The sequence below is a fragment of the Capra hircus genome, chromosome 4 (assembly GCF_001704415.2).
Source record: "Capra hircus breed San Clemente chromosome 4, ASM170441v1, whole genome shotgun sequence".
Taxonomy (NCBI): Eukaryota; Metazoa; Chordata; class Mammalia; order Artiodactyla; family Bovidae; genus Capra; species Capra hircus.
The window spans coordinates 53,728,778-53,753,976 of record NC_030811.1 but is presented as its reverse complement, the minus strand read 5'-3'; the positions used below and the strand labels follow the sequence as shown (position 1 = coordinate 53,753,976).

Sequence of the window (25,199 nt, the reverse complement as noted above, 5' to 3'; positions counted from 1 at the left end):
TTCTTCAGGTCCAGCAGGTCTGTGTGAGACCCATATTATAGTTCTATGTATGTTTCTTTCAGTAATGAACTATCCATTCCATGCTTTCCTTGTGTCAAATTCAGCAGGGGAACTTCAGTACTCATTCTTATTCTTTCTTTATATTGGTCAGAGGGCTTTCAGATACAACTCACAGTATGTATGTGCTTTCTTTCTGCTGTCTTCAAGGGCAAGGCACAAGTTTCAGGCAGGTCTGTGCCCCTGCGCTTCAGATATGGTCAGTGTGCCACGCTAACGTCATGGGCTGACCTGTGACCTCAGGCACACCCTTGTTCTCACCATGGCTGGTATGTGCAGCAGGGTCTCAGGCCCTCCCTTCACAACCTATAGTCCCATGGTCAGGCCACCTGCGGATCAGGGGAGCAGTGCACCCTGGGTGCGGGGAAGAGAGTGGCAGGTGAGGCACTACTCCTGGCTTTTGTGACTTGGCTCACATCACCCCTGGGCAGCCCTGCCTCTGCACTCCTTATCGCTGTGGCACCCATATCTTTCATCTTCCACTGAAAACAGGAGCGGCGGTTCTTGTGCCAGACCTGGCTCTGAGATGGAGGATGAGGGCATGAGAAGTGCCCTGCGGTTTCTTCTGAGGAAGGGCTTGCTTTAAGCATTGTTTGAGCATTAAGCACAAACATTCTGCTAAAAGCAAGGAAAGCGAGAAGATTTTGCCCTCAAGGGAACATTTGGCAACGTTTAGGGACATTTTCGGTGGTCATAACTGGGGGTGTGACTAGTAGGTAGAGGCCAGGGATGCTGCTAAACAACCTGCAATGCACAGGACAGCCCCCCCAACAAAATGAACTGGCCCCAAGTGCCCATGGTGCTAAGGGTGAGACAGCCTGTCCTAAAACAAAATAACCACTTTCTGTGCCTCTCCTCGGAGAAGGCAATGGCAACCCACTCCAGTACTCTTGCCTGGAAAATCCCATGGACGGAGGAGCCTGGTAGGAGGTAGTGCATGGGGTTGTGAAGAGTCGGACACGACTGAGCAACTTCACTTTCACTTTTCACTTTCATGCTTTGGAGGAGGAAATGGCAACCCACTCCAGTGTTCTTGCCTGGAGAATCCCAGGGACGGCGGAGCTTGGTGGGCTGCCGTCTATGGGGTCGCACAGAATCGGGCACGACTGAAGTGACTTAGTAGCAGTGCCTCTCCTTCTAAACTCAAAGCAAACTATTAAACCAAGAGAGAGTATCAGCAACACACACTGAAACAGACTGAATTCAGTCTTGTGCAGGTGGGGAGATTTCATTGAGAGATGTTGGTGGCACTAGTGGGGTAAAGAACCTGCCTACCAACGCAGGAGACATGAGAGACAAGGGTTCGATTCCTGGTTCAGGAAGATCCTCTGGAGAAGGGCATGGCAACCCACTCCAGTATCCTTGCCTGGAGAATCCCATGGACAGAGGAGCCTGGTGGGCAAAGTCCATGGGGATGCCTTTAGCACATTTTGTTGTGGCATTTCATATGCCACTCCTCTTCGTCCCAGAACCGGGCTGCTGAAGCCCAAGCTATTGTTATCAACATCCAGATCACAACCTGGGACTTGATGTGAGCATGCCTCCTTGACTCATTGCAGCCTCTCAACTGAGGTTTCCCTTGAGATGGAAGAGTTGATTAGGGAGACTCGGGAAGCCTATATTGAGCAGCATGAATTAAAAATCATGTAGACATCTACAGAGGATGCTAGGGTAGAAGGTGGGGGCTGCCAAAGAACTGGGAGGGAAATACGTGGCCAGACTGGTTTGGAGTTAGACCCTGGCACCATACAGCTAGCTACCTAAGATGCTACCTGCCCTAGAGGAGCTGGGCGATGGCTGATTTTGAATATTTAAAATCTGTTCAAGCATATTCCAGTAAAACAGACAGAAAAAAACCCAAACAGGTCTTACCGGTGGTGCTGACGGTGGGGGAGGGGGAGGAGCTCCCAGTGGAGGGGGAGGTGGAGGCAGAGGAGGCGGAGGTGGTGGTGGTGGCACCGGCATGTGTCACGGCGTGGGTGTCTCTTTCTTATGAATGGTCCCGAGAGAATGGTCTCTGCTCTGGAAAGGAGAAAAGGGAGAGTTGTAAACTTGAATGCCTTTATCCATGCACACGTCACACAGACATACGGATTTTATGGTAGTTTGATTCACTTGCCATTCATTCATTCTTGAAAATACAGAATGCCCACTGTGAGGCAGGCATTGTGTCTACTGCTGGAGACTGAAAGAAATAGCCAGATTTTAGAGAGAATTAGGCAACAAAACCGATAAAAAATGTAGCTATTTATGTCTCAATATAATAGAACATGTTAATACATAAATAACAACACTTCATTCCATAACAATTTCAAGTAACAGATTCTACCTCTTTAAGCATTAAACATCTATCATTTTGCATGCAATTTAAAAACATTCTGCACATACTCCCATTTTCCTAAGCAGAGTAAATGGAATGAAATTCAACCTTTTCTGAATGTTGCAGGCTCAATGGTTACTCAGGTTGCCAGCCTCCAGCCAGGCTTACATGGGCATTAGCTATTTTCCTGCTTCCTTCTCTGTTGTCACTGTTACTTTTCTTGCTGTTCTTCTGTTGTTGGTTCTATACAATCATCTGGGTGGGAGCCTGACACTTCTCCCCAAAGGCTTTATATCCGGTATTTGCTGCATGGAGGGCTTTGGGGGTATGATCCTGCAAATATGGTTATGTTTCAAACAGTTAATATTGTAGGATGTCTGATCTCCAGATAAATATGACATTGCTCTGTAGAATGTGTTTGCATGCATATGTCTGTGAATGTTTTATTTATTTTATTTTTATTTTTTTATTTTTGTGAATGTTTTAAAATCTAGAAACAGAAATAAACCTCAGACATAAGCAAGGGTAATTTTGTTTTTCTGTCCTTCTAGTCACTGGAAGACTGGAACAAGGCCTGTGTCTCTGTTTCTTCAATGTAAAGTCCCAATTCATTTATAGTATTCTAGCTTTTATTTACCAACAGCCTTTACTGTTTGCAACATGATCCTTACTAGTTATCTATTTTACATATATTAATAGTAGTGCGTATATGTCAATCCCAACCTTCCTATTTACCCCTCCTTCTTTATCCCCCTCCCATAACCACAAGTTTAGAGCTGATTTTCATTACTCATGGTATAGTTGCCATGAAGACTGAGTTAGTAAATACCTGAACCACCGCTCCTAGGAAAGATACAGCATTAGGCTTATGAGAGCCTCTGGTCACAAGATTTTTGTCAGCTGATAAACATATAACTTTGTTTTATATATTTGTGTTTCTCATTAAAGATACCTTATTTCATACAGACTGTTTGTAACTCTTGCCTGTGTGTATATGTGTGTGTGTGTGTTTGTGTGTGTTCAGTTGCTCAATCATGTCTAACTCTTTAGAGCCATGGACTGTAGCCTGCCAGGCTCCTCTGCCCATGGAATTTCCCAGGCAAGAATACTGGAGTGGGTTGCCATTTCCTCCTCCAGGGGATCTACCCAACCCAGGGATCAAACTCATGCCCATGTGTCTCTGAAACGAAATCACCAACAATAAGCACAACATTTTGAAAAACATGGTGATAAGTAGAATGTGAACAGGTCACTTGTTTACAGGGTGAAAGTTGTAACCAGAAGGCAGAGTGCTGCCTTGTTCAACTTCAGCTGGGAACCTGGGTATGATGAAGCAGGAAGGATAAGCTTACAGAACAGATAATTAGCAAACAGCGGAATCCATGAATAATGAGGACTGACCCCTTTTTGGTGTAACTTTTTGAATCCCCTATACGTACTCAGGACTGTGTTAGGTACTTAGGTATGCTGTTTTATTTAATCCTTTTCAATGATTCTGTGGTTGTCAATGACATGTCAAATGTCAACGACATTTCCATAAAGAACCAAATTTTGTCTCAGAGAGGTCATATACTTTCTAAGTTTCAGAAAGAGTATCAGAGCTTCCTAAGATCCTTGTCCTTTCTGATTCAAAACTGCATTTGTTTTATTAACTTGGTATACTTCAGATCATATTACTTCTCTGCTTCCATCTTGCAAAGATCTTGAAGTATTTCTGAGACCCTTGGGTGAAAAGGACCTTCTACAGGAAAGTATAACTCTTCCATGTGCTCCCCTCCCTAAACTTAGCATCCTTTGCTTTCCATCTAGGTTTATCCTTACAAATCTGAGAGTGACCAGGTATCACTGGGCTTCTGTCTCGCTGAAATCAAAGGAATGATTTTTCAAGCTCTAACATGAAAGCATATTTTTACATTTAGCACTTGATGGTGCTGGAGGCTTTTTCTTGACAGATATAATAATTAATCAGTTATCTAGAGAATAATTTGTTAAAATCTGACAGTTAAGAATGCAGAGCTCCAGGAAGTCACAGGCTGTACCCATGAGCTCTTTGATGCTTTGTGCTCTCCCAATACATTAAAAAATGTCATTTTGTTCTGTAGTGTATTAAAAATGATTGGGATAAAAAAAGCCAGATTCTCAAAGGCTTTCATATTCTCTCCCAACTCATGAAGTAATCCTGAAAAACAGCATCAAGATGTAAGTAAGACAGTCAAACACTGTTAGCAGAGACGGTGGGAAATGGAACAGAGCTAGCGCTGTTAACACACGAGACTCTGACTGTGGGGCACAGTGCTGACCTTACCGTCAGACCTGGGCTCTACTTCTGCCACTGCTTTTTCCCAGTTGTGTGGCTTCAGTCAAGTTACTGACTTGGCCAAAAAGTTCTCTCTCTCTGAATGAGAACAGACAGATTGATCAAGTAGGGAATGAAGGGGAGAGGTGGGGGAAGGGTACACGAGAAAGTTCATCACCTGTACTAAGTAGGCATCAATTCTTCTGCCCCAGCCCCACCCCTCACCGGCTCCCTGTAAAGCAGTTGGCTTCTGGCATCTTGTGGGTCCTTGGATGACCTGCAGACATGTTCTGTTGACCCACTGGTTTTCAAAAATGCTTTCATTTGGTTTTACTTCAAAATTGGGTTTCACGCGAAAATCTGGATATGGGGACTTTGCGGGGGAAAAATGGGAAGATCTGGTCAATACTGGACTTGCATAACCATTGCATATCAATTAGGCAGAGCTGAGGGAGCTCTCCTGCTTCAGGCCCAGGTCTTCTCTCCTGTTGGCCCAGCTTCCCCACACCTTACCTTCCACTGTTTCCTCACCTCTGAGTCCACAGTCACAGTGGTGAGCTTGCCTATGTTTTTATATTAAAAAAGTTAAATATGTATGTTATTACATATAAGCAAATATTATTATATTATATTTATAAATATATTTTATATATTTAAAGATATTTATTTATAATATATATTATATATGTATATGATATATATATATAATTATATTATAAATATTATTTCAGAGAGAAATAACTCACGGTTGACAATTTTATACACTAGTTGCTCTTGTCATAATCACTTTTCTCCCAGAGAATAGTTTGTCATATCACAGCTGTTCACAAATAGAAAATGTGACTATTTTTTAACATATAAGCAAGGATTATTGCTACTACTTGACAAAAGTGTCTTTTGGTGGTTCTAAAAATATATTTGAATAGGAATCTGAAGATAAGGTTCTCTGGGTACTCATAACTTCTTCTGTTTTGACACTGTCCAACTGAACCCCTTGTTTCTTTGGTTATGAAGTCGGGAAAAGCGAAGAGAGATTTCTCACCTCTGAACTAATACAGGTGGGAGAACCCTGTGAGGCCATTCATTTCTCACATCAAGGTTTCAGCAGGGTCCTGACACTCTATCAATCAGTCATTTATTTATCAAAGGTGCTTCGCGGCCAGGAAATCACAATCCAAGAGTGCATGAGCATATAAGGCACACACAAAGAGGTTCTCTAGAAATATGCGGTAAAACTGCCAAAGCTATAAGTAAAATAACAAAGAACTTTAAAAAAATCTCTCCAGGTAATGGTGAAAATGATTTACAAGTGGTCACTTTCTGTTGTCACTTTCTCACTGTTTCAGAGCGAACTCTCTGGGTGGAGTCCTCTCCTGGGCCTTCCCACCCGGAAGCTCTCATGCCCCACCCTCCACCTTGCCCAGTGAAGACTGCCCACCTATTGGGCAAGTGGAAGTTGGTGCTCTCACCCTCAACAGTACAAAATTCCTAGAATATTTAGCCTTTTTGGGGTAGTGGGGCATGTTGATCTGAGTAGGAAAGGAAGCAGGGGATAGGGCAGGGGAAATAAAAAGCACAGGATAAAATAAATTCTTGAACATTGCTGTTCTTGATTATAGTAAGATAAGTTAGTCCTGACACAGCCCTTGCTATGTGCCAGGCCCTATCCTTAGCACTTTTCATATATAAACCCGTTTAAGCCCCACAGTATCCTAATCAGATCGATACTACTATTACTGCTATATTTCAGATGAGGAAACTGAGGCCCTGAGAGGTTAAGAAACCTGCTTAGAGTAACAGAGTGAATTACTGCAAGAGCTGGCATTCAAATCTGAGGAGTCAGGCTCCAGAGTCCATGCTCTTAAGCATCATGTTAACTTAAATCACTTGTAAACCTATGACTTTTATAGTTTTTAACCACATCCACACACCACCTCAACTAACTTTCAGTTAAATTATTACTATAAATGGAAGTCAATATCACTTGCCATTAATAGATGGTGATAATAAAAATCAACTTAATGATTATTAAAATAAAATGTTCACCTATGTACCATCTAAATTCATTTCAGGCTTCCTTAGTGATACCTAAACCTTGGTCCTTTGGGGAACAGTGGTCTGGAGCAGTGTTTTCCCAACTGAAATGGAGGATAAATTGCCCAAGGAGTCCTGTTAAAATGCAGATTCTGATTCAGTAGGTCTAGGGTAGGGCCTACTGAAATTCTGCATTTCTAACAAATTCCCAGGTGGGGCCTAAACTGCTGGTCTGGGAACCACACCTTGAGTAGCTCTAGAATGTTGTAAGAATGCATGGTCTCTACCTCAGACCTACTGAACTGGAATTTTCGAGTCTCTTGCCAACAGGAGATTTTGTGCTCACTGATGTCTGAATAGCCCTGTTCTTTAACAACCAGGATGATGAAACACCCTGCCCCACATAGATGGAAGTTGTGTCCTGTACTGAGAAGGCTCTTTCTTCTGTAGACCCAGTTCATTTCAGCAGGCTGGATCCATGAAAACGGCACTGTACTTAGGACTGGAGTTGATACACAAGGAAAGAGGAATGGAGCTGAGCGCCATTCACCTTTCACACAGGTGATATGAAGGGCTTCCCACACCTGAGAAACACACGGGCCAGCAACAGCTCCTGAAGCTGAATCTGTTCAGGTCTGACTGGATATGACAGTTAATTATCTGCTGAAATGCTCCCCAGGAGGCAGTAGTGGTAGAAGAACCTGCCTGCCAATGCAGGAGACGTAAGAGACTCTGGTTTGATCCCTGGGTTGGGAAGATCCGCTGCAGGAGGGGATGCCAACCCGCTCCAGTATTGCCTGGAGAATCCCATGGACAGAGGAGCCTGGTGGGCTATAGACCATAGGGTCGCAGAGTCAGACACAACTGAAGTGACTTAGCAGGCACACACGTGTAGTGCTTAAAGGGTGAATGCATATTGTCCATGAGTGTTGTAAAACCAAGATAAACTTTAACCACAACCTAATATGAAAGCGACTAAGTCATACTTACAATGAGCTCAGAAAGTGGTTTCCTTTTATAAGACTCTTACCGAATGACAAATTTGTTCCCAAATCACTGAATTCATTATAATAACTGAACAGTATTAGGTTAAAGGATATAAATAAAGATATTGGTAATATTTATCATTGACTCAGGCATTTAAATTATCACTAAATGCCACAAAAATCATTGTCTGTGTGGCTCCCAAGAGTGAAAGGAGAAAATATTGATTTCATGTTTTCTTTTTTTTTCCCTGCCTTGAATTAGCTAAACGAAGAATGAGGCTAATTAAAAATACATGATATTAATCACACATTTATAAGCAAGCTTCATTTTATATAACAGCTATGCTTCTGAAAAATGGCATCTCTAATTTTGGAAAAATCGAGCTATGCTTTAAGGATACAAAAGGAGTTTATTATTCAGTGGAAATCCATAATCAATGTTATAAAATAACAAGTCATTTTATAAAATAAATTACCACCTCTCTAATTTATTATATCATCACCAGAAAAGACCTTGATGCTGGGAAAGACTGAAGGCAAAAGGAGAAGGGGGCGGCAGAGGATGAGATGTCTAGATAGCATCACCAACTCAATGGACAAGAATCTGAGCTAATTCCAAGATAGTGAAGGACAGAAGAACCCAACTTGCTGCAGTCCATCGGGTGGCAAAAAGTCAGACATGACTTAGCTACTAAACAACAACAAATAACAAGAGATTTTATAAGGAGGATGTTTTTTACTTTCTAAGGCTGAGGCAGTCACTTTTCCCCTGGGACTGTGAATACTCTTAAAATGCTGTTCTGAGAATCACTGAGGAAATAATGTACCGACTAGAGCGGGCACAGGGAACAAGTCTACAAGACCCATCCTTTCTGATCCAGTTTTACTTCTGAGACTTCAGATGAGTTAAAGTATTTTCACAGTAGGAATAACTGCTGCAGCTTGGGCCAGATCAGGATGCCTGGTTCAAGTTCTGGTGCCTCTAGTTCCCTGTCCAGCTTGAAGTTCTGCTAGAACCTCAAACAACCTGCAGCCAGCAGGCATCATCAGCTCTGTCTGCAGGCACATTCTATCCCACGGCAGCGAGCACACTTCACTGACAGCCAAGCCTGATACACAGACTGGAAGTCTCACCTCTCAGACTACACGGCATCACTCCCCGATTCACACAGACTCCTTTCCTAAAGAAAGGCTCTTCACTAAGGAGTCAAGTTCTCCATCGCATCCTCCAGTCAATTCTACAAATCCTACCCTTTACCCCCACTGCATTTGTGACACTTTGTTACATATCTTTTCTTTATATCTCTGTGTGTTTGTCCATGCTATGCAGGCTGGATGTGATGGCCTTCGCCACCTGGAAAATTCCCACCAATCCTTTAAAACACACTCAGGTGCTAACTTCTCTGCACAGACTTTCTTCTCCCTTTGCCAGAGCTAACTGCTCCAATAGTACTTTGTTCACAATTTTATTACAGCACTAGGGACTCTGGCAATTTCCTTTCACCTGTCAATGTGTCTCCCTTCACTGGACCATGGGCTCCTTGAAGGTTCAAAGACAGGAACTATGTCTTAGGTATCTTGGTATTGCCAAGGTCAAAGGTAATGCTGAATACCATTGCTTTGGTGTTGCTATGGAAGGAAATAGAAAACATACATATCTGGGGTCATGCCAACTACTCAAGCAAAAGATGGAGACATGGCTTGGCAGCAGCACATTTATTGTGTCTACAGATGAAATAATTATCTTAACACTTTAAGAAGAATATTACCAACTAAAATAGGAAGGGAAGAAAAGGGCAGGAGAAATTTCTGTCCAACTGTTACTGGAGTGGGTAGCCTTTCCCTTCTCCAGGCGATCTTCCCAACCCAGGAATCGAACCCAGGTCTCCTGCATTGTGGGTGGATTCTTTACCAGCTGAGCCGCAAGGGAAGCTCAGGCCCTATTATGGTACGGGAATAAAATATCTTCTGGATGTGAGATTCTCAAAGCTTACAGTGCTCACTGGAAAAGCTTCACCTGGCATGTTAGAAATGCTGTCATCAGAGAAGAATAGTTTGACATTTGGGAGAATAGGTCTCTAGTTCTGGTTTTAATGGTGATCTATTTCTCCATCTATAAAAATGTAAAGCATGTTCCTTCTTTTCTGATTTGCATAAGTGTAAGGACCGAATACGGAGAAGGCAATGGCACCCCACTCCAGTACTCTTGCCTGAAAAATCCCATGGATGGAGGAGCCTGGTGGGCTGCAGTCCATGGCGTCGCCAAGAGTCGGACACGACTGAGCAACTTCCCTTTCACTTTTCACTTTCACGCATTGGAGAAGGAAATGGCAACCCCACTCCAGTGTTCTTGACTGGAGAATCCCAGGGACGGGGGAGCCTGATGGGCTGCTGTCTATGGGGTCACACAGAGTCGGACACGACTGAAGAAACTTAGCAGCAGCAGCAGCAGCAGCAGCAAGGACCAAATAAGTACTTTGAGATAAGCATTAAACAAATAAAAAATACTCTATAGTCCTCTCTAAAAAGCAACGTTCTTTTAAATGTAATTTTTAAATTAATGATATGGTGGCTTCTTGGCAAAGGAGACACTTGGCTTACAGGGCAGCAGAGATGAGACTTTAGTCTTTTAAATTAGAAAACACTTTTTAAAACAACGTTGAGTTCAAGGAGGTCTTCTGGTTTCCAGATGGTAGAGTGAAAATATCTCTGTTCTTGCCTTTTCCGGGAAACTGTTTCAAAATAGGAAGGAAGGGGAATCTCAGAAATATTATCTCAATTGTGGGGAGGGAAAACTAGATTTCTGTCACCCTGAATTTCAGTAAATGAGACTGAACTGCCTGATGCCCAGACAACCAAATTCAGGGCACAGGTAAGGTGGTGTAGCCTGCAATGTACAGGGCAGGCCTGTGGCTGTGGGCCTCACAGTGTCATTCTCCAAAATAAGAAGCACTGGCTCCTGTGAGGAAGTTGGTGAGGAAGTCCCACCAACACCTGTTTAGAACAATGCAAAAGGGTGTGTAGCACAGCACAGGGGTGACCTTGGACCCTAGACACCGAGGAAGCCATTCCGGCAGGCGCATTGCTGGACATGAGTGAGGGCAAGGGAGAGAGTAAGCCACGAGCAGTCTAAAGCCTGTCTCTCTCTCCTCCTCTCTCCCTGCCCTTATTCTCTGTCATAGGGGAGCTTCACTGACCCAAAGAGAATTCACTGGTCTAGAACCTGCCCCGGTCTTCACCTCGCATCATTATCCTGCAAATAGTTGGTCTAGACTTCCCCGGTGACTCAGATGGTGAAGAATCTGCTGCAATACAGGAGACCCCGGTTCAGTCCCTGGGCTGGGAAGATCCCCTGGTGAAGGGAATAGCAACCCACTCTAGTACTCTTGCCTGGAGAGTTCCATGGACAGAGGGGCCTGGCAGGCTATAGTCCACGGGGTCTCGAAGAGTCGGACATGACTGAGTGACTAACACAAATACAAAAAGCATACAATTTATTCTAGGATGAATACTAAAACAAGGAACCAGTAAAGAGAACCAGCACAGGATCTACACACACACAAAAAAAAGCAGAAAGAAAAAGTGGGGAAAGGAACAGGACAAAGGATAGATGGTAGATGAAAAACGTAAGAAAATACACTGCTGTGAACAGTTGAAAACAGTAACAAGGCATAAAACAATTAACTGAAGGAATTTTATGAGACTAGCTGTGAGAAAGACTCAATTTATACTGTATATTGTTTTTACATTTTTATACTTTTTGAAGTATGTATCTTGGGCATTGCTTCCCAGGTGGCTCAATGGTAAAGAATCCACCTGTCAATCCAGGAGACAAAGGAGACACAGGTTTGATTCCTGGGTCAGAAAAATCCCCTGGAGGAGGGCATGGCAACTCATTCCGGTAAACCTGTCTGGAAAATTCCACGGACATCAGGTTGCAAAAGAGTCAGACACGACTGAGCACATATATGCACACATTTTGGGCATTACTACCCACTGCAAAAACTAATTTAAAAAAGAAAGTTTTGGATTGCTTCCTTTACTTGGGACAATTGTGGAGAAGTTTTTTTTTTAATGTTTTGCATTATCTTAGGAGACCCCTCTACATCTAAAAGGTAAATACAAATGAATAAACAAATAAAGAAAAACATAAATTTGTCTTGACCATTTGGTCGGAGTAAGCTGAATCCACAAAGAACAGTACTGCGAGCCGTGGGCTTTGCTGGCCAGGTCCTGCATGCAGACCTCCAGGAAAGCTGTACCCACTCCTACAGCCAGTCACTAATGTCAAAGTCACTGACCAAGTGGGCTCAGAAGACAATCAAGAATAGAGTAAAATAATTTTCCTCAATCTAATCCATAAACCCTAAGGTTTAATTCTTCTGTTAATACATGGTTATTATACAATGAGGAACAGTTCTAAAACATGATTGCCCATTAGGCATGAACCATTTGCGAGTTGATTCCATTTGTAACTAGTCATTCATTAAATGGGAATAAACAAGAGAGCACCATAATTGGGAGGGGGGCACAGGTCTGAAAAGACAGTAGGTGGCTTTCTTTCTCCTTTCCCCAGATAATGCACTCCTAGACCTTACAGACAGGTATCCAGACCCATCATTCTTCAGCATTCATAATTTACACAGACAACATGAAAACGACTACAGGTCAACCACCATTACTTAAAACTCACTGACCATCCATGACCACCAGGAATGCACAACATCAGGCATAAACCCAGATTTGACTTAGCCTTCTTCCTTGTACGAGTCTGCAGGTGAATTTCTAAAACCTTAGGGCATACAAACTTGGGTGAAAACCAGAAAAAAAATCATGCACCATCTGTTAAAATGCGGGAAAAAATGTTCACTTGCTCGTCCTGTTTTAGGCAGTTATCTCACCTGTTTGTGAAGCTTCTTTATTCTTCCTCTGAAATACTGGGGAGCAGCATGATGAACAAAAATATTTCATTCAAAAGTTTAGAAGAATATTAGAACAAAAAACAGCTCTAAGGAATACAGCAGACTTAAAATCTATTTCTGCATCATTAAAAGGAAATAGAACTGCATCTCTGGTCTGTTTCCTCGGTTCTACCATATGAGAAGAAAAAATGTCTCCTTCTACTAGGGTCATAATTATTTATGTCAGACACATAGCAAAGGGGCCAGAGTTTTTTTTTTCACTATGTTTATTGACTGGGCAGATGTGGTTGATGATTTCACACTGATGTACCTGGCTGGGAGAGCTCTTTGTTAAACAATTCATTAAAAAACAATAGCTCACATGTACAAAGCAGATTTCCTGTGTTAACAATTCTGATTGTTGTTTACATAATTATCTTTCATCCCCCCAAGTAACTCTGTATGACAGATACGAATCCCCATTGCACAGATAAGGAGACAAAGGCTCAAAGATGTAAAGTCATAGCCCAAGATCAAATAGTTGGAACTTGACATAGCCACATTCAACCAAGTGAACTGCCCCTAAGCGTGTGCACCCTCCACTGCTTCACCCGGCTGCTGACAAGCATCTCACCCTTTGCAAAGTCAATGCAGAAAGCATTTACTGAGCGTCTTCCATATGTTAGGCACTACGCTAGGCACTGAGTGAAACCAGAAACATGAATATCAGGTAATTAATGAATACTTGATGAAAAAATAAATCTATAGATACATGGCTCCTATCCAGGAATGATAGCTCATAACACTTGCAGCTGCTGTTTAGTTGCTAAGTCATGTGCAACTCTTTTATGACCCCATGGACTGTAGCCCACCAGGCTTCTCTGTCCATGGGATTTCCCAGGCAAGAATACTGGAGTGAGTTGCCATTTCCTTCTCCAGGGGATCTTCCCAACCCAGGGATCAAATCAGGTCTCCTGCATTGGCAGGCAGATTCTTTACCACTGAGCCACTTGGGAAGCCCTGTAATACTTATGTATTGAAAGCTACTATGTGCCAGGCACTTCACTAGAAAGGCAGAAAAAAAGGGGAAAAAAGAGGTAACAATAAAGCATATGGTATATCAGATCAGATCAGATCAGATCAGTCGCTCAGTCGTGTCCAACTCTTTGCGATCCCATGAATCGCAGCACACCAGGCTTCCCTGTCCATCACCAACCCCTGGAGTTCACTCAAACTCATGTCCATCGAGTCGGTGATGTCATCTAGCCATCTCATCCTCTGTGGTCCCCTTCTCCTCCTGCCCCCAATCCCTCCCAGCATCAGAGTCTTTTCCAATGAGTCAACTCTTCACATGAGGTGGCCAAAGTACTGGAGTTTCAGCTTTAGCATCATTCCTTCCAAAGAACACCCAGGACTGATCTCCTTTAGAATGGACTGGTTGGATCTCCTTGCAGTCCAAAGGTATATAAAAGGCACAAAATAAATTCCAATATATCAGTAATCATAATAATTATAAACAGATTATTAGCTTCTCCTACTAAAGGACAAAGATATTCAAATTGATTTTAAAATTAACTGTATCTCCTTTATAAGGAACACAGCTAAAACAAAGTGATTTTAAAACTTTCAAAATAAAACAATGAAAACAATACTCAAGTAGACACTAAAAACTGGTACAGAACCCTCATACTTTGCTGCTGAAAATGTAAAATGGAGCAGCCACTTTGGAAGTGTTTGTAAGTTCCTCACAACATTAAACAGAATTATCATAAGATTAGCAACTGCACTCCAACGTATCTCCAAGAGAAATGAAAACATTTGCCTACACAAAAACTTATACATGAAAGTTTATAATAGCATTGCTTAATATAGCCAAAGTGTAGAAACAGCCCAACCATCGATCAGCTTATGAGTGGATAAACAAAATGTAGTATGGCTGTGCTATTATTTTGCAACAGAAAGGAATGAAGTACTGATACACGCTATAGCATGGATAAATGCAAAAGACATTATGCTAAGAAGTCAGTCATATACTGTATGATTCCATTCATGTGAAATTTCAGAACGGGTAAATAAAAAAAAATAGATTAGCAGTTGCCAGGGCTGAGGAGAGGGGTATGGGAAGCGGCATCTAATGGGTTTCTTTTGGGGATGATAAAAATGTTCTGGAATTAAGATGATGGTGCTAGTTGTGTGACTGTGTGAATATTTTAACAACCACTGAACTGAATACTTTAAAAGACTGAATTTTATGGTATATGAATTACATTGTAATAAGGCTGCTTTTTAAAGTCGTGCAGCATGATTAATATCAGGCAAAACAGAATCCAGGGCAAAAACATATTAATAGAAATAGAAAGTGTTCTGGAAATATAAATGAAAAGATAATTAATTGCTTCCATGGCTTATGGACCATGAAAAGCACAAGAAACCTCTGAGACAGGTCTTTGGTGACTAAAGGGAGTGGGGAGGGGATGAGCAAAGCTTTGCCACATAGGCATGTATGGGGTGTGTAGCAAACAGTCCCAGCGAGCATGGTGCTCACAGAGCTAGGTTGTTCAGGAGTCTGAAGTTTATTTTCTTTTAACTTTTTAAAAAAAGGAGACATGTTAGATGCAGCGTGTTTTACACACAGCACCCTAGGGGGCATTGTGGAAAATGAATTATAAGGAGAAGAAGTATCAAGTAGGTAGATCAATCTGGGGATTCACACAAGGCAAGGATGGATATTCATTTGAATTAGAGTAACTGCAGTGGGATAGAGCCTAGGAGGATAAAAATTTGGATTTCTGGGATGGGTGGGGGGAGAAGGAAGAGCCTAGGATAACCCCACAGCTCCTTGCCGAGACAATCCAGTATTAATTAAGGAAGGCAGGAACAAATGTGTGGGTGCTGGGGGTGGTGCACAGGTGGGAAGTGAGTTTAGTTTGAAGCATATGAGGTCCTTTTGGCAAATGGAAATTTGGATCTGAAATTTAGAAAAGAAGCAAGGCTGATAACAGAGATTTAGGAATCTACATAAGGCAGCTGGGTGTGTTTCATTCTCTAATGTTAATTGCATGAAAAACTAAAAACGCGTAACATTTTAAAGTACTGTCACCTTTTGTAGTTTCTAATTAAGTCAAGGACATAATTAGACAGGCTAATAATGGAAGTTATGTCAAGTGGTTGATAGTTCTAGTTGCCTACTCAATAACCATTTCCTCTTCCTCCTTAGAGCAACTGCCCTAGCTGGAGGGGAGTGGGAGTAGCAGCTGCAGTGTACCTAGCTGAAACTATTTGATTTCAGATTTTACATTTTAGAGCAGCACTGTGACACCATTCTGGCCAATGAGATGTAGCCAGAAGTAGCTGGGGAGGCCATCACTTTCTATATAAAAAGGCAAAGCCTCCCTAATAGAAGGGCCCTCACTCTTTCGGTATTTATATCTTTCCTTTCTTCTTGCCTGGGGCTTCCCTGGTGGCTCAGACGGTTGTAATACAAGAGACACAGGTTCAATCCCTGGGTCGGGAAGTTCCCCTGGAGAAGGAAATGGCCACCCACTAACTACAGTATTCATGACTGGAGAGTTCCACGGACCGAGGAATCTGGCGGGCTAGAGTCCATGGGCCGCAAAGAGTTGGACACGACTGAGCGACTAACACACACTTTCTTCTTGCCTAAAGATGTAGGCCTAGAGATACAGCAGCTGTATTGTCACCACGAAGCAACCAGATTTCAGATGATGTCCTATATGGTGAGGACAGTGAAGCAGGAAGATGGAAAGAAGCTGCTTCTCTGATAGCGCTGTTTGAGCTCCATCTTCAGCCAAGACTGCAGCCATGAAATTAAAAGATGCTTGCTTCTTGGAAGGAAAGTTATAACCAACCTAGACAGCACATTAAAAAGCAGAGACATTACTTTGCAAACCGAGGTCCATCTAGTCAAAGCTATGGTTTTCCCAGCAGTCATGTATGGATGTGAGAGTTGGACAATAAAGAAAGCTGACCGCCGAAGAACTGAAGCTTTTGAACTGTGGTGTTGGAGAAGACTCTTGAGAGTCCCTTGGACATCAGGGACAGCCAACCAGTCCATCCTAAAGAAAATCAGTCCTGAATATTCATTGGAAGGACTGATGCAGAAGCTGAAATTCCAACACTTTGACCACCTGATGCGAAGAACTGACTCACTGGAAAAGACCCTGATGCTGGGAAAGATTGAAGGCGGGAGGAGAAGGGGACGACAGAGGATGAGATGGTTAGATGGCATCACTGGATCAATGGATATGAGTTTGAGTAAACTCTGGGAGTTGGTGATGGACAGGGAGGCCTGGCATGCTGCAGTCCATGAGGTTGCAAACAGTCGGATACGACTGAGCAACTGAACTGAACTGATCAGCCCTGGACTGCAGTTCTTGGGAGTCTATTTCTACAAGACACACTTGTATCTGTTTAAGCCAGATTCTCATGTGTGCATTGCTTTTTGTTTTGTTTGTTTTGGCACCTGAATGTAATCCTAACCGATAAAATTATATTTGGGCTAATATATACATTACATATATATAAAACACGAGACTAAAAAGACATGTCCATTATTTCAAGTACTAAAAAAAGTCTAAAAATCAAATATCATTTATCCTTACTACCAAGAGGTACTAAGTGTCTTAAGGGGCCTAAAAAATAGTACAGAGCACTGGATATTTATTTTTCCAACAGTAGCTAAAGGGAGATTATGGGATTACCAGTATTAAGAAAATTCATGAACACATCTATTAATGAGTATACATGTATGATGACACCTTTGGACTTTTTCTGGATAAAGTAAACTGATCTGGCTCATTTATATAGCTTCTATCAGAACCAATGTTCTTAAAGATAGGACTGCTCACCTGATTCTCACAATAACTATAATGTTTGGAAGAAAGAATCTTTCTACTCTCCCAGGAACTCAGTAAGCACACCTAAGGAAACAGTATATCCTCCAACCACTGTACTCTGGCCCTTCACAGAAGAGCTTCTATAGGTTTGTGCTCTGGGAGTATGTCTCCAGAACTGCAGTCAGTAACGTTCTAGGAAACACTTATTATTACCTTCCACCACAAAATTTCCATTGTCTTCATGGCAGGAACGATGTTGAAGACTTAGGTCTCTATGGCAACAGAGACTGCTTTGAGGACTCACCAGGAGAAAGCCATCCCAAGTTCCAGGACCAGGAAAAGCTGTGTAACTGATCTCTTTTTATCTCATGGTCACTGTGGATCAGGTAACTATTTGTGTTTCCCTCTTTGTTTTGGCTACTGGGAAGCTCTGACAAATTTTTAATTCCATCTCCAGAAACTACACCAAACCTTAAACTCATCTCCAGAAATTACCTGCACCTTATAACATAATCTTGTTCACTAAACTACCTCTAATTTTATCTTTTTCAAAATAAGTTTACTTATTGAGTCTCAGCAGTGCTGGGTCTTCCTTGTTGTGTGGGCTTTTCTCTAGTTGCAAGGACTTCTCATTGCAGTGGCTCTCTGTGAGCTCTAGGGCACGTGGGCTCAGTAGTTGCGGCTCCTGGGCTCCAGAGCACAGGCTCAGTAGTTGGGGCACATGGAATTAGTTGTTCCACGGCATGTGGAATCTTCCCGCATTAGGATCGAACCCATGTCTCCTGCATTCTCGGGTGGATTCTTTACCACTGAGCCACCAGGGAAGCCCCCTTCTAATTTTATGTTGCTTTTTAATCTGTGTGTTCTCTTTACCGCTGTTTCATTATCTATTAATCTTTTGTTGTTAACTCCTCTAATGCTTTATGGAACAAAGAGCATTTCAGGCAAAATTTTTTAAAAATATCAGATGATAATGATGATGGAGAAATAACTCCAGAAAGAATGAAGGGTTGGAGCCAAAGCAAAAACAATACCCAGCTGTGGATGTGACTGGTGATAGAAGCAAGGTCCGATGCTGTTAAGAGCAATATTGCATAGGAACGTGGAATGTCAGGTCTGTGAATCAAGGCAAATTGGAAGTGGTCAAACAGGAGATGGAAAGAGTGAACATCAACATTCTAGGAATCAGTGAACTAAAATGGACTGGAATGGAAAATTACTAGAGCTAATCAATGAATATAGTAAAGTTGCAGGATATAAAATCAACACACAGAAATCCCTTGCATTCCTATACACGAATAATGAGAAAGTAGAAAAAGAAATTAAGGAAACAATTCCATTCACCATTGCAACGAAAAGAATAAAATACTTAGGAATCTATCTACCTAAAGAAATTAAAGACCTATATATAGAAAACTATAAAACACTGATGAAAGAAATCAAAGAGGACACTAATAGATGGAGAAATATACCGTGTTCATGGATCGGAAGAATCAATATAGTGAAAATGAGTATACTACCCAAAGCAATTTACAAATTCAATGCAATCCCTATCAAGCTACCAGCCACATTTTTCACAGAACTAGAACAAATAATTTCAAGATTTGTATGGAAATACAAAAAACCTCGAATAGCCAAAGCAATCTTGAGAAAGAAGAATGGAACTGGAGGAATCAACTTGCCTGACTTCAGGCTCTACTACAAAGCCACAGTCATCAAGACAGCATGGTACTGGCACAAAGACAGACATATAGATCAATGGAACAAAATAGAAAGCCCAGAGATAAATCCACACACATATGGACACCTTATCTTTGACAAAGGAGGCAAGAATATACAATGGAGTAAAGACAATCTCTTTAACAAGTGGTGCTAGGAAAACTGGTCAACCATTTGTAAAAGAATGAAACTAGATCACTTTCTAACACCGCACACAAAAATAAACTCAAAATGGATTAAAGATCTAAATGTAAGATCAGAAACTATAAAACTCCTAGAGGAGAACATAGGCAAAACACTCTCAGACATAAATCACAGCAGGATCCTCTATGATCCACCTCCCAGAATTCTGGAAATAAAAGCAAAAATAAACAAATGGGATCTAATTAAAATTAAAAGCTTCTGCACAACAAAGGAAAATATAAGCAAGGTGAAAAGACAGCCTTCTGAATGGGAGAAAATAATAGCAAATGAAGCAACTGACAAACAACTAATCTCAAAAATATACAAGCAACTTCTGCAGCTCAATTCCAGAAAAATAAATGACCCAATCAAAAAATGGGCCAAAAAACTAAATAGACATTTCTCCAAAGAAGACATACAGATGGCTAACAAACACATGAAAGGATGCTCAACATCACTCATTATTAGAGAAATGCAAATCAAAACCACAATGAGGTACCACTTCACACCAGTCAGAATGTCTGCAATCCAAAAATCTGCAAGCAATAAATGCTGGAGAGGGTGTGGAGAAAAGGGAACCCTCCTACACTGTTGGTGGGAATGCAAACTAGTACAGCCACTATGGAGAACAGTGTGGAGATTCCTTAAAAAATTGCAAATAGAACTACCTTATGACCCAGCAATCCCACTGCTGGGCATACACACTGAGGAAACCAGAATTGAAAGAGACACATGTACCCCAATGTTCATCGCAGCACTGTTTATAATAGCCAGGACATGGAAACAACCTAGATGTCCATCAGCAGATGAATGGATAAGAAAGCTGTGGTACATATACACAATGGAGTATTACTCAGCCGTTAAAAAGAATTCATTTGAATCAGTTCTGATGAGATGGATGAAACTGGAGCCGATTATACAGAGTGAAGTAAGCCAGAAAGAAAAACACCAATACAGTATACTAACACATATATATGGAATTTAGGAAGATGGCAATGACGACCCTGTATGCAAGACAGGAAAAAAGACACAGATGTGTATAACGGACTTTTGGACTCAGAGGGAGAGGGAGAGGGTGGGATGATTTGGGAGAATGGCATTCTAACATGTATACTATCACGTAAGAATTGAATCGCCAGTCTATGTCTGACGCAGGATACAGCATGCTTGGGGCTGGTGCATGGGGATGACCCACAGAGATGTTGTGGGGAGGGAGGTGGGAGGGGGGTTCATGTTTGGAAACGCATGTAAGAATTAAAGATTTTAAAATTTAAAAAATAAAAAACTAAAAAAAAAAAAAAAATTTAAAAAAAAAATAAATAAAATGGACCGGAATGGGTGAATTAACTCAGATGACCATTGTATCTACTACTGCAGGCAAGAATCCCTCAGAAGAAATGGAGTAGCCATAATGGTTAACAGAAGAGTCTGAAATGCAGTACTTGGATGCAATCTCAAAAACGACAGAATGATTTCTGATCGTTTCCAAGGCAAACCATTCAATATCACAGTAATCCAAGTCTATGCCCCAACCAGTAATGCTGAAGAAGCTGAAGTTGAATGGTTCTATGAAGACCTACAAGACCTTTTAGAACTAACACCCAAAAAAGATGTCCTTTTCATTATAGGGGACTGGAATGCAAAAGTAGGCAGTCAAAAAACACCTGGAGTAACAGGCAAATTTGGCCTTGGAATACGGAATGAAGCAGGACAAAGACTAATAGAGTTTTGCCAAGAAAATGCACTGGTCATAGCAAACACCCTCTTCCAACAGCACAAGAGAAGACTCTACACATGGACATCACCAGATGGTCAACACCAAAATCAGATTGATTATATTCTCTGCAGTAAAAGATGGAGAAGCTCTATACAGTTAACAAAAACAAGACCAGGAGCTGACTGTGGCTCAGATCATGAACTCCTTATTACCAAATTCAGACTGAAATTGAAGAAAACAGGGAAAACCGCTAGACCATTCAGGTATGACCTCAATCAAATCCCTTATGAATATACAGTGGAAGTGAGAAATAGATTTAAGGGCCTAGATCTGATAGATAGAGTGCTTGATGAACTATAGAATGAGGTTTGTGACATTGTACAGGAGACAGGGATCAAGACAATCCCCATGGAAAAGAAAAGCAAGAAAGCAAAATGGCTGTCTGGGGAAGCCTTACAAATAGCTGTGAAAAGAAGAGAGGAGAAAAGCAAAGGAGAAAAGGAAAGATATAAGTATCTGAATGCAGAGTTTCAAAGAATAGCAAGAAGAGATAAGAAAGCCTTCTTCAGCGATCAATGCAAAGAAATAGAGGAAAAGAACAGAATGGGGAACACTAGAGATCTCTTCAAGAAAATTAGAGATACCAAGGGAACATTTCATGCAAAGATGGGCTCGATAAAGGACAGAAATGGTCTGGACCTAACAGAAGCAGAAGATATTAAGAAGAGATGGCAAGAATACACAGAAGAATTGTACAAAAAGGATCTTCATGACCCAGATAATCACGATGGTGTGATCCCTCATCTAGAGCCAGACATCTTGGAATGTGAAGTCAAGTGCGCCTTAGAAAGCATCACTACGAACAAAGCTAGTGGAGGTGATGGAATTCCAGTAGAGCTATTTCAAATCCTGAAAGATGATGCTGTGAAAGTGCTGCACTCAGTATGCCAGCAAATTTGGAAAACTCAGCAGTGGCCACAGGACTGGAAAAGGGCAGTTTTCATTCCAATCCCAAAGAAAGGCAATGCCAAAGAGTGCTCAAACTACTGCACAATTGCACTCATCTCACACGCTAGTAAAGTAATGCTCAAAATTCTCCAAGCCAGGCTTCAGCAATACGTGAACCGTGAACTCCCAGATGTTCAAGCTGGTTTTAGAAAAGACAGAGGAACCAGAGTTCAAATTGCCAACATTCGCTGGATCATGGTAAAAGCAAGAGAGTTCCAGAAAAACATCTATTTCTGCTTTATTGACTATGCCAAAGCCTTTGACTGTGTGGATCACAATAAGCTCTGGAAAACTCTGAAAGAGATGGGAATACCAGACCACCTAACCTGCCTCTTGAGAAATCTGTATGCAGGCCAGGAAGCAACAGTTAGAACTGGACATGGAACAACAGACTGGTTCCAAATAGGAAAAGGAGTACGTCAAGGCTGTATATTGTCACCGTGCTTATTTAACTTATATGCAGAGTACATCATGAGAAACACTGGGCTGGAAGAAACACAAGCTGGAATCAAGATTGCCAGGAGAAATATCAATAACCTCAGATATGCAGATGACACCACCCTTATGGCAGAAAGTGAAGAGCAACTAAAAAGCCTCTTGATGAAAGTGAAAGAGGACAGTGAAAAGGTTGGCTTAAAGCTCAACATTCAGAAAACGAAGATCACGGCATCTGGTTCCATCACTCCATGGGAAATAGATGGGGAAACAGTGGAAACAGTGTCAGGCTTTATTTTTTGGGGCTCCAAAATCACTGCAGATGGTGATTGCAGCCATGAAATTAAAAGATGCTTACTCCTTGGAAGAAAAGTTATGACCAACCTAGAGAGCATATTCAAAAGCAGAGACATTACTTTGCCGACTAAGGCCCATCTAGTCAAGGCTATGGTTTTTCCTGTGGTCATGTATGGATGTGACAGTTGGACTGTGAAGAAGGCTGAGCGCCAAAGAATTGATGCTTTTGAAGTGTGGTGTTGGAGAAGACTCTTGAGAGTCCCTTGAACTGCAAGGAGATCCAACCAGTCCATTCTGAAGGAGATCAACCCTGGGATTTCTTTGGAAGGAATGATGCTAAAGCTGAAACTCCAGTACTTTGGCCACCTCATGCAAACAGTTGACTCATTGGAAAAGACATTGATGCTGGGAGGGATTGGGGGTAGGAGGAGAAGGGGACGACCGAGAATGAGATGGCTGGATGGCGTCACTGACTCGATGGACGCAACTCTGAGTGAACTCCGGGAGTTGGTGATGGACAGGGAGGCCTGGCGTGCTACGATTCATGGGTCGCAAAGAGTCGGACACGACTGAGCGACTGAACTGAACTGAATGCTTTATGGAACAAAGAGCATTTCAGGCAAAATTTTTTTAAAATATCAGATGATAATGATGATAATAATAATAATAGCTAGTTTATTGACCGTTGCTATGAACCAAGCGCTGTCTTAGGCTTAGCTTAAATTATTTACCCTAAATAGGAGATAAGCAGTATTATTACTATGTCCACTTTACAGATGAAAAAACAGACACAGAAAGGTGAAGTAATTTGTCCAATGTCATATAACCAAGTGATGAGTGTAAGATTCAAACCCAGGTATTCTGGATCACAAACATTTTACAAAAGAAGAAATAATAATATTTAATTTCTAAAAGAAGCAGAGGCATTCTGATCTTACAGGCTGAGCTTAACATCCTTCAGCTTTAAAGGAGATGTCAGTTGTACACTCATGCCTGATGATCCATCTTTACAGAGAGGAATGAGACGTTAAAAGTCAAAAGGGCAGTTAATCCAAATTGGCTTTTGGTCTTTAATTATGAATATATCCATTCATTCACTCACTCATTCACTATTCATCACCTGCCACCAATGATGCAGGTGCTGGGAAGAGGTGAAGCAGACATAGTTCCTGCCCTCCAGGAGTGCAGGTGCAATAAAGGAGAGTCAGACAGGTAAAGGGCATCCTGGACTATGAGCTGGCTGATAGATCCAGAGCAGGGCATGGCATGATCATTCCCAGAGCGGTTTAGCTCTTGGCCCCTGTATCCATCTGATAATGGGAGTGCAAGAGAGCTCAGTCGCTCAGTTGGGTCCAACTCTTTGTGACCCCATAGATTGCAGCTCACCAGGCTCCTCCGTCCATGGGATTTTCCAGGCAAGAATACTGGAGTGGGTTTCCATTTTCTCCTTCAGGGGATCGTCCTGACTCAGGGATTGAACCGACGTCTTCTACGTTTCCTTAATTTCCTGCATTGGCAGGTGGAGTCTTTACCACTGGGAAGCCTGATAATGGGACTAGAAAGAATCAGCTCCCTTACAGGGCCATTGGATTGATTTCATGTGTAGAAAGCTCTTAGCCTAGCCAGGCACAAAAGCCTCCAGTACAAGGCAGCCTTTAGCTCTTAAGGCATAGTGGATGGCAGCCTGGGCATCTTGCTCTGACACACACCTGCACTCATTTGGACACAAGTTCTCACAAGCTCTCTACTGCCCCTCCTAGCTACTCCCCAGCACCGAAAGGCTTACAGTCCACAGACAGGCCTGGTACTTCCTTTTTGCATGCTGCCATCTCACATTCAGTGTCTTGCTGAAGTACATCGCCCACGCAGGATGAATATTCCTTCAAGATGCACTTGAAAATCTTTCACAGTGTCTGGCCCACATAATGCTCCCCTAGCATTTTTGCCACATTTGCTCTGATTCACTTGTCTCTTTGGCACTTCAGTAAGGCAGTTCACCACACGATTCCCCTGCTGCAAAATGGATCGGATTCCTGCTTGGGCAGGTCTAAGGAAAGACCCAACTAGAATTGCAAAGGGGAAGTTTCAAGTGCACTCTTGGCTGAAGTCAGTGAGAAAACATATGTGCTGCACCTGCTTGGCATCAGCTGAGAATTGTCTGTCTCTTCAGTTTTGTGCCATGGCTAAATAAGAAGCAATTAATCACTTTCTCACCAACCCTAACTCATATTTAATAGTTCCCTCTCAAAGTCTGTTTTGTCATGCTCTCAGCAGAGTCAGTCAAACACTACGATTCCCTTCTAAATATTCCCGCAGCCAGATGGCAGGAACACTAACTGTGCCATGGCAAAACTCGCCTAAAGATAACTTCATGATGCATAATCACGCTG

General features: G+C 42.0%; 1 protein-coding gene across 1 annotated transcript in view; it reads right to left on the bottom strand.

Moving 5' to 3' along the window:
- Positions 1 to 25,199, bottom strand: part of WIPF3 (WAS/WASL interacting protein family member 3) — an 83,762-nt gene that overhangs the window by 55,397 nt on the left and 3,166 nt on the right. Inside the window, exon 2 of the mRNA XM_018047101.1 lies at positions 1,930 to 2,079. Coding sequence (XP_017902590.1) covers positions 1,930 to 2,022 — 93 coding nt within the window. The 5' untranslated portion in view covers positions 2,023 to 2,079. The remainder of the gene's footprint in view (positions 1 to 1,929; positions 2,080 to 25,199) is intronic.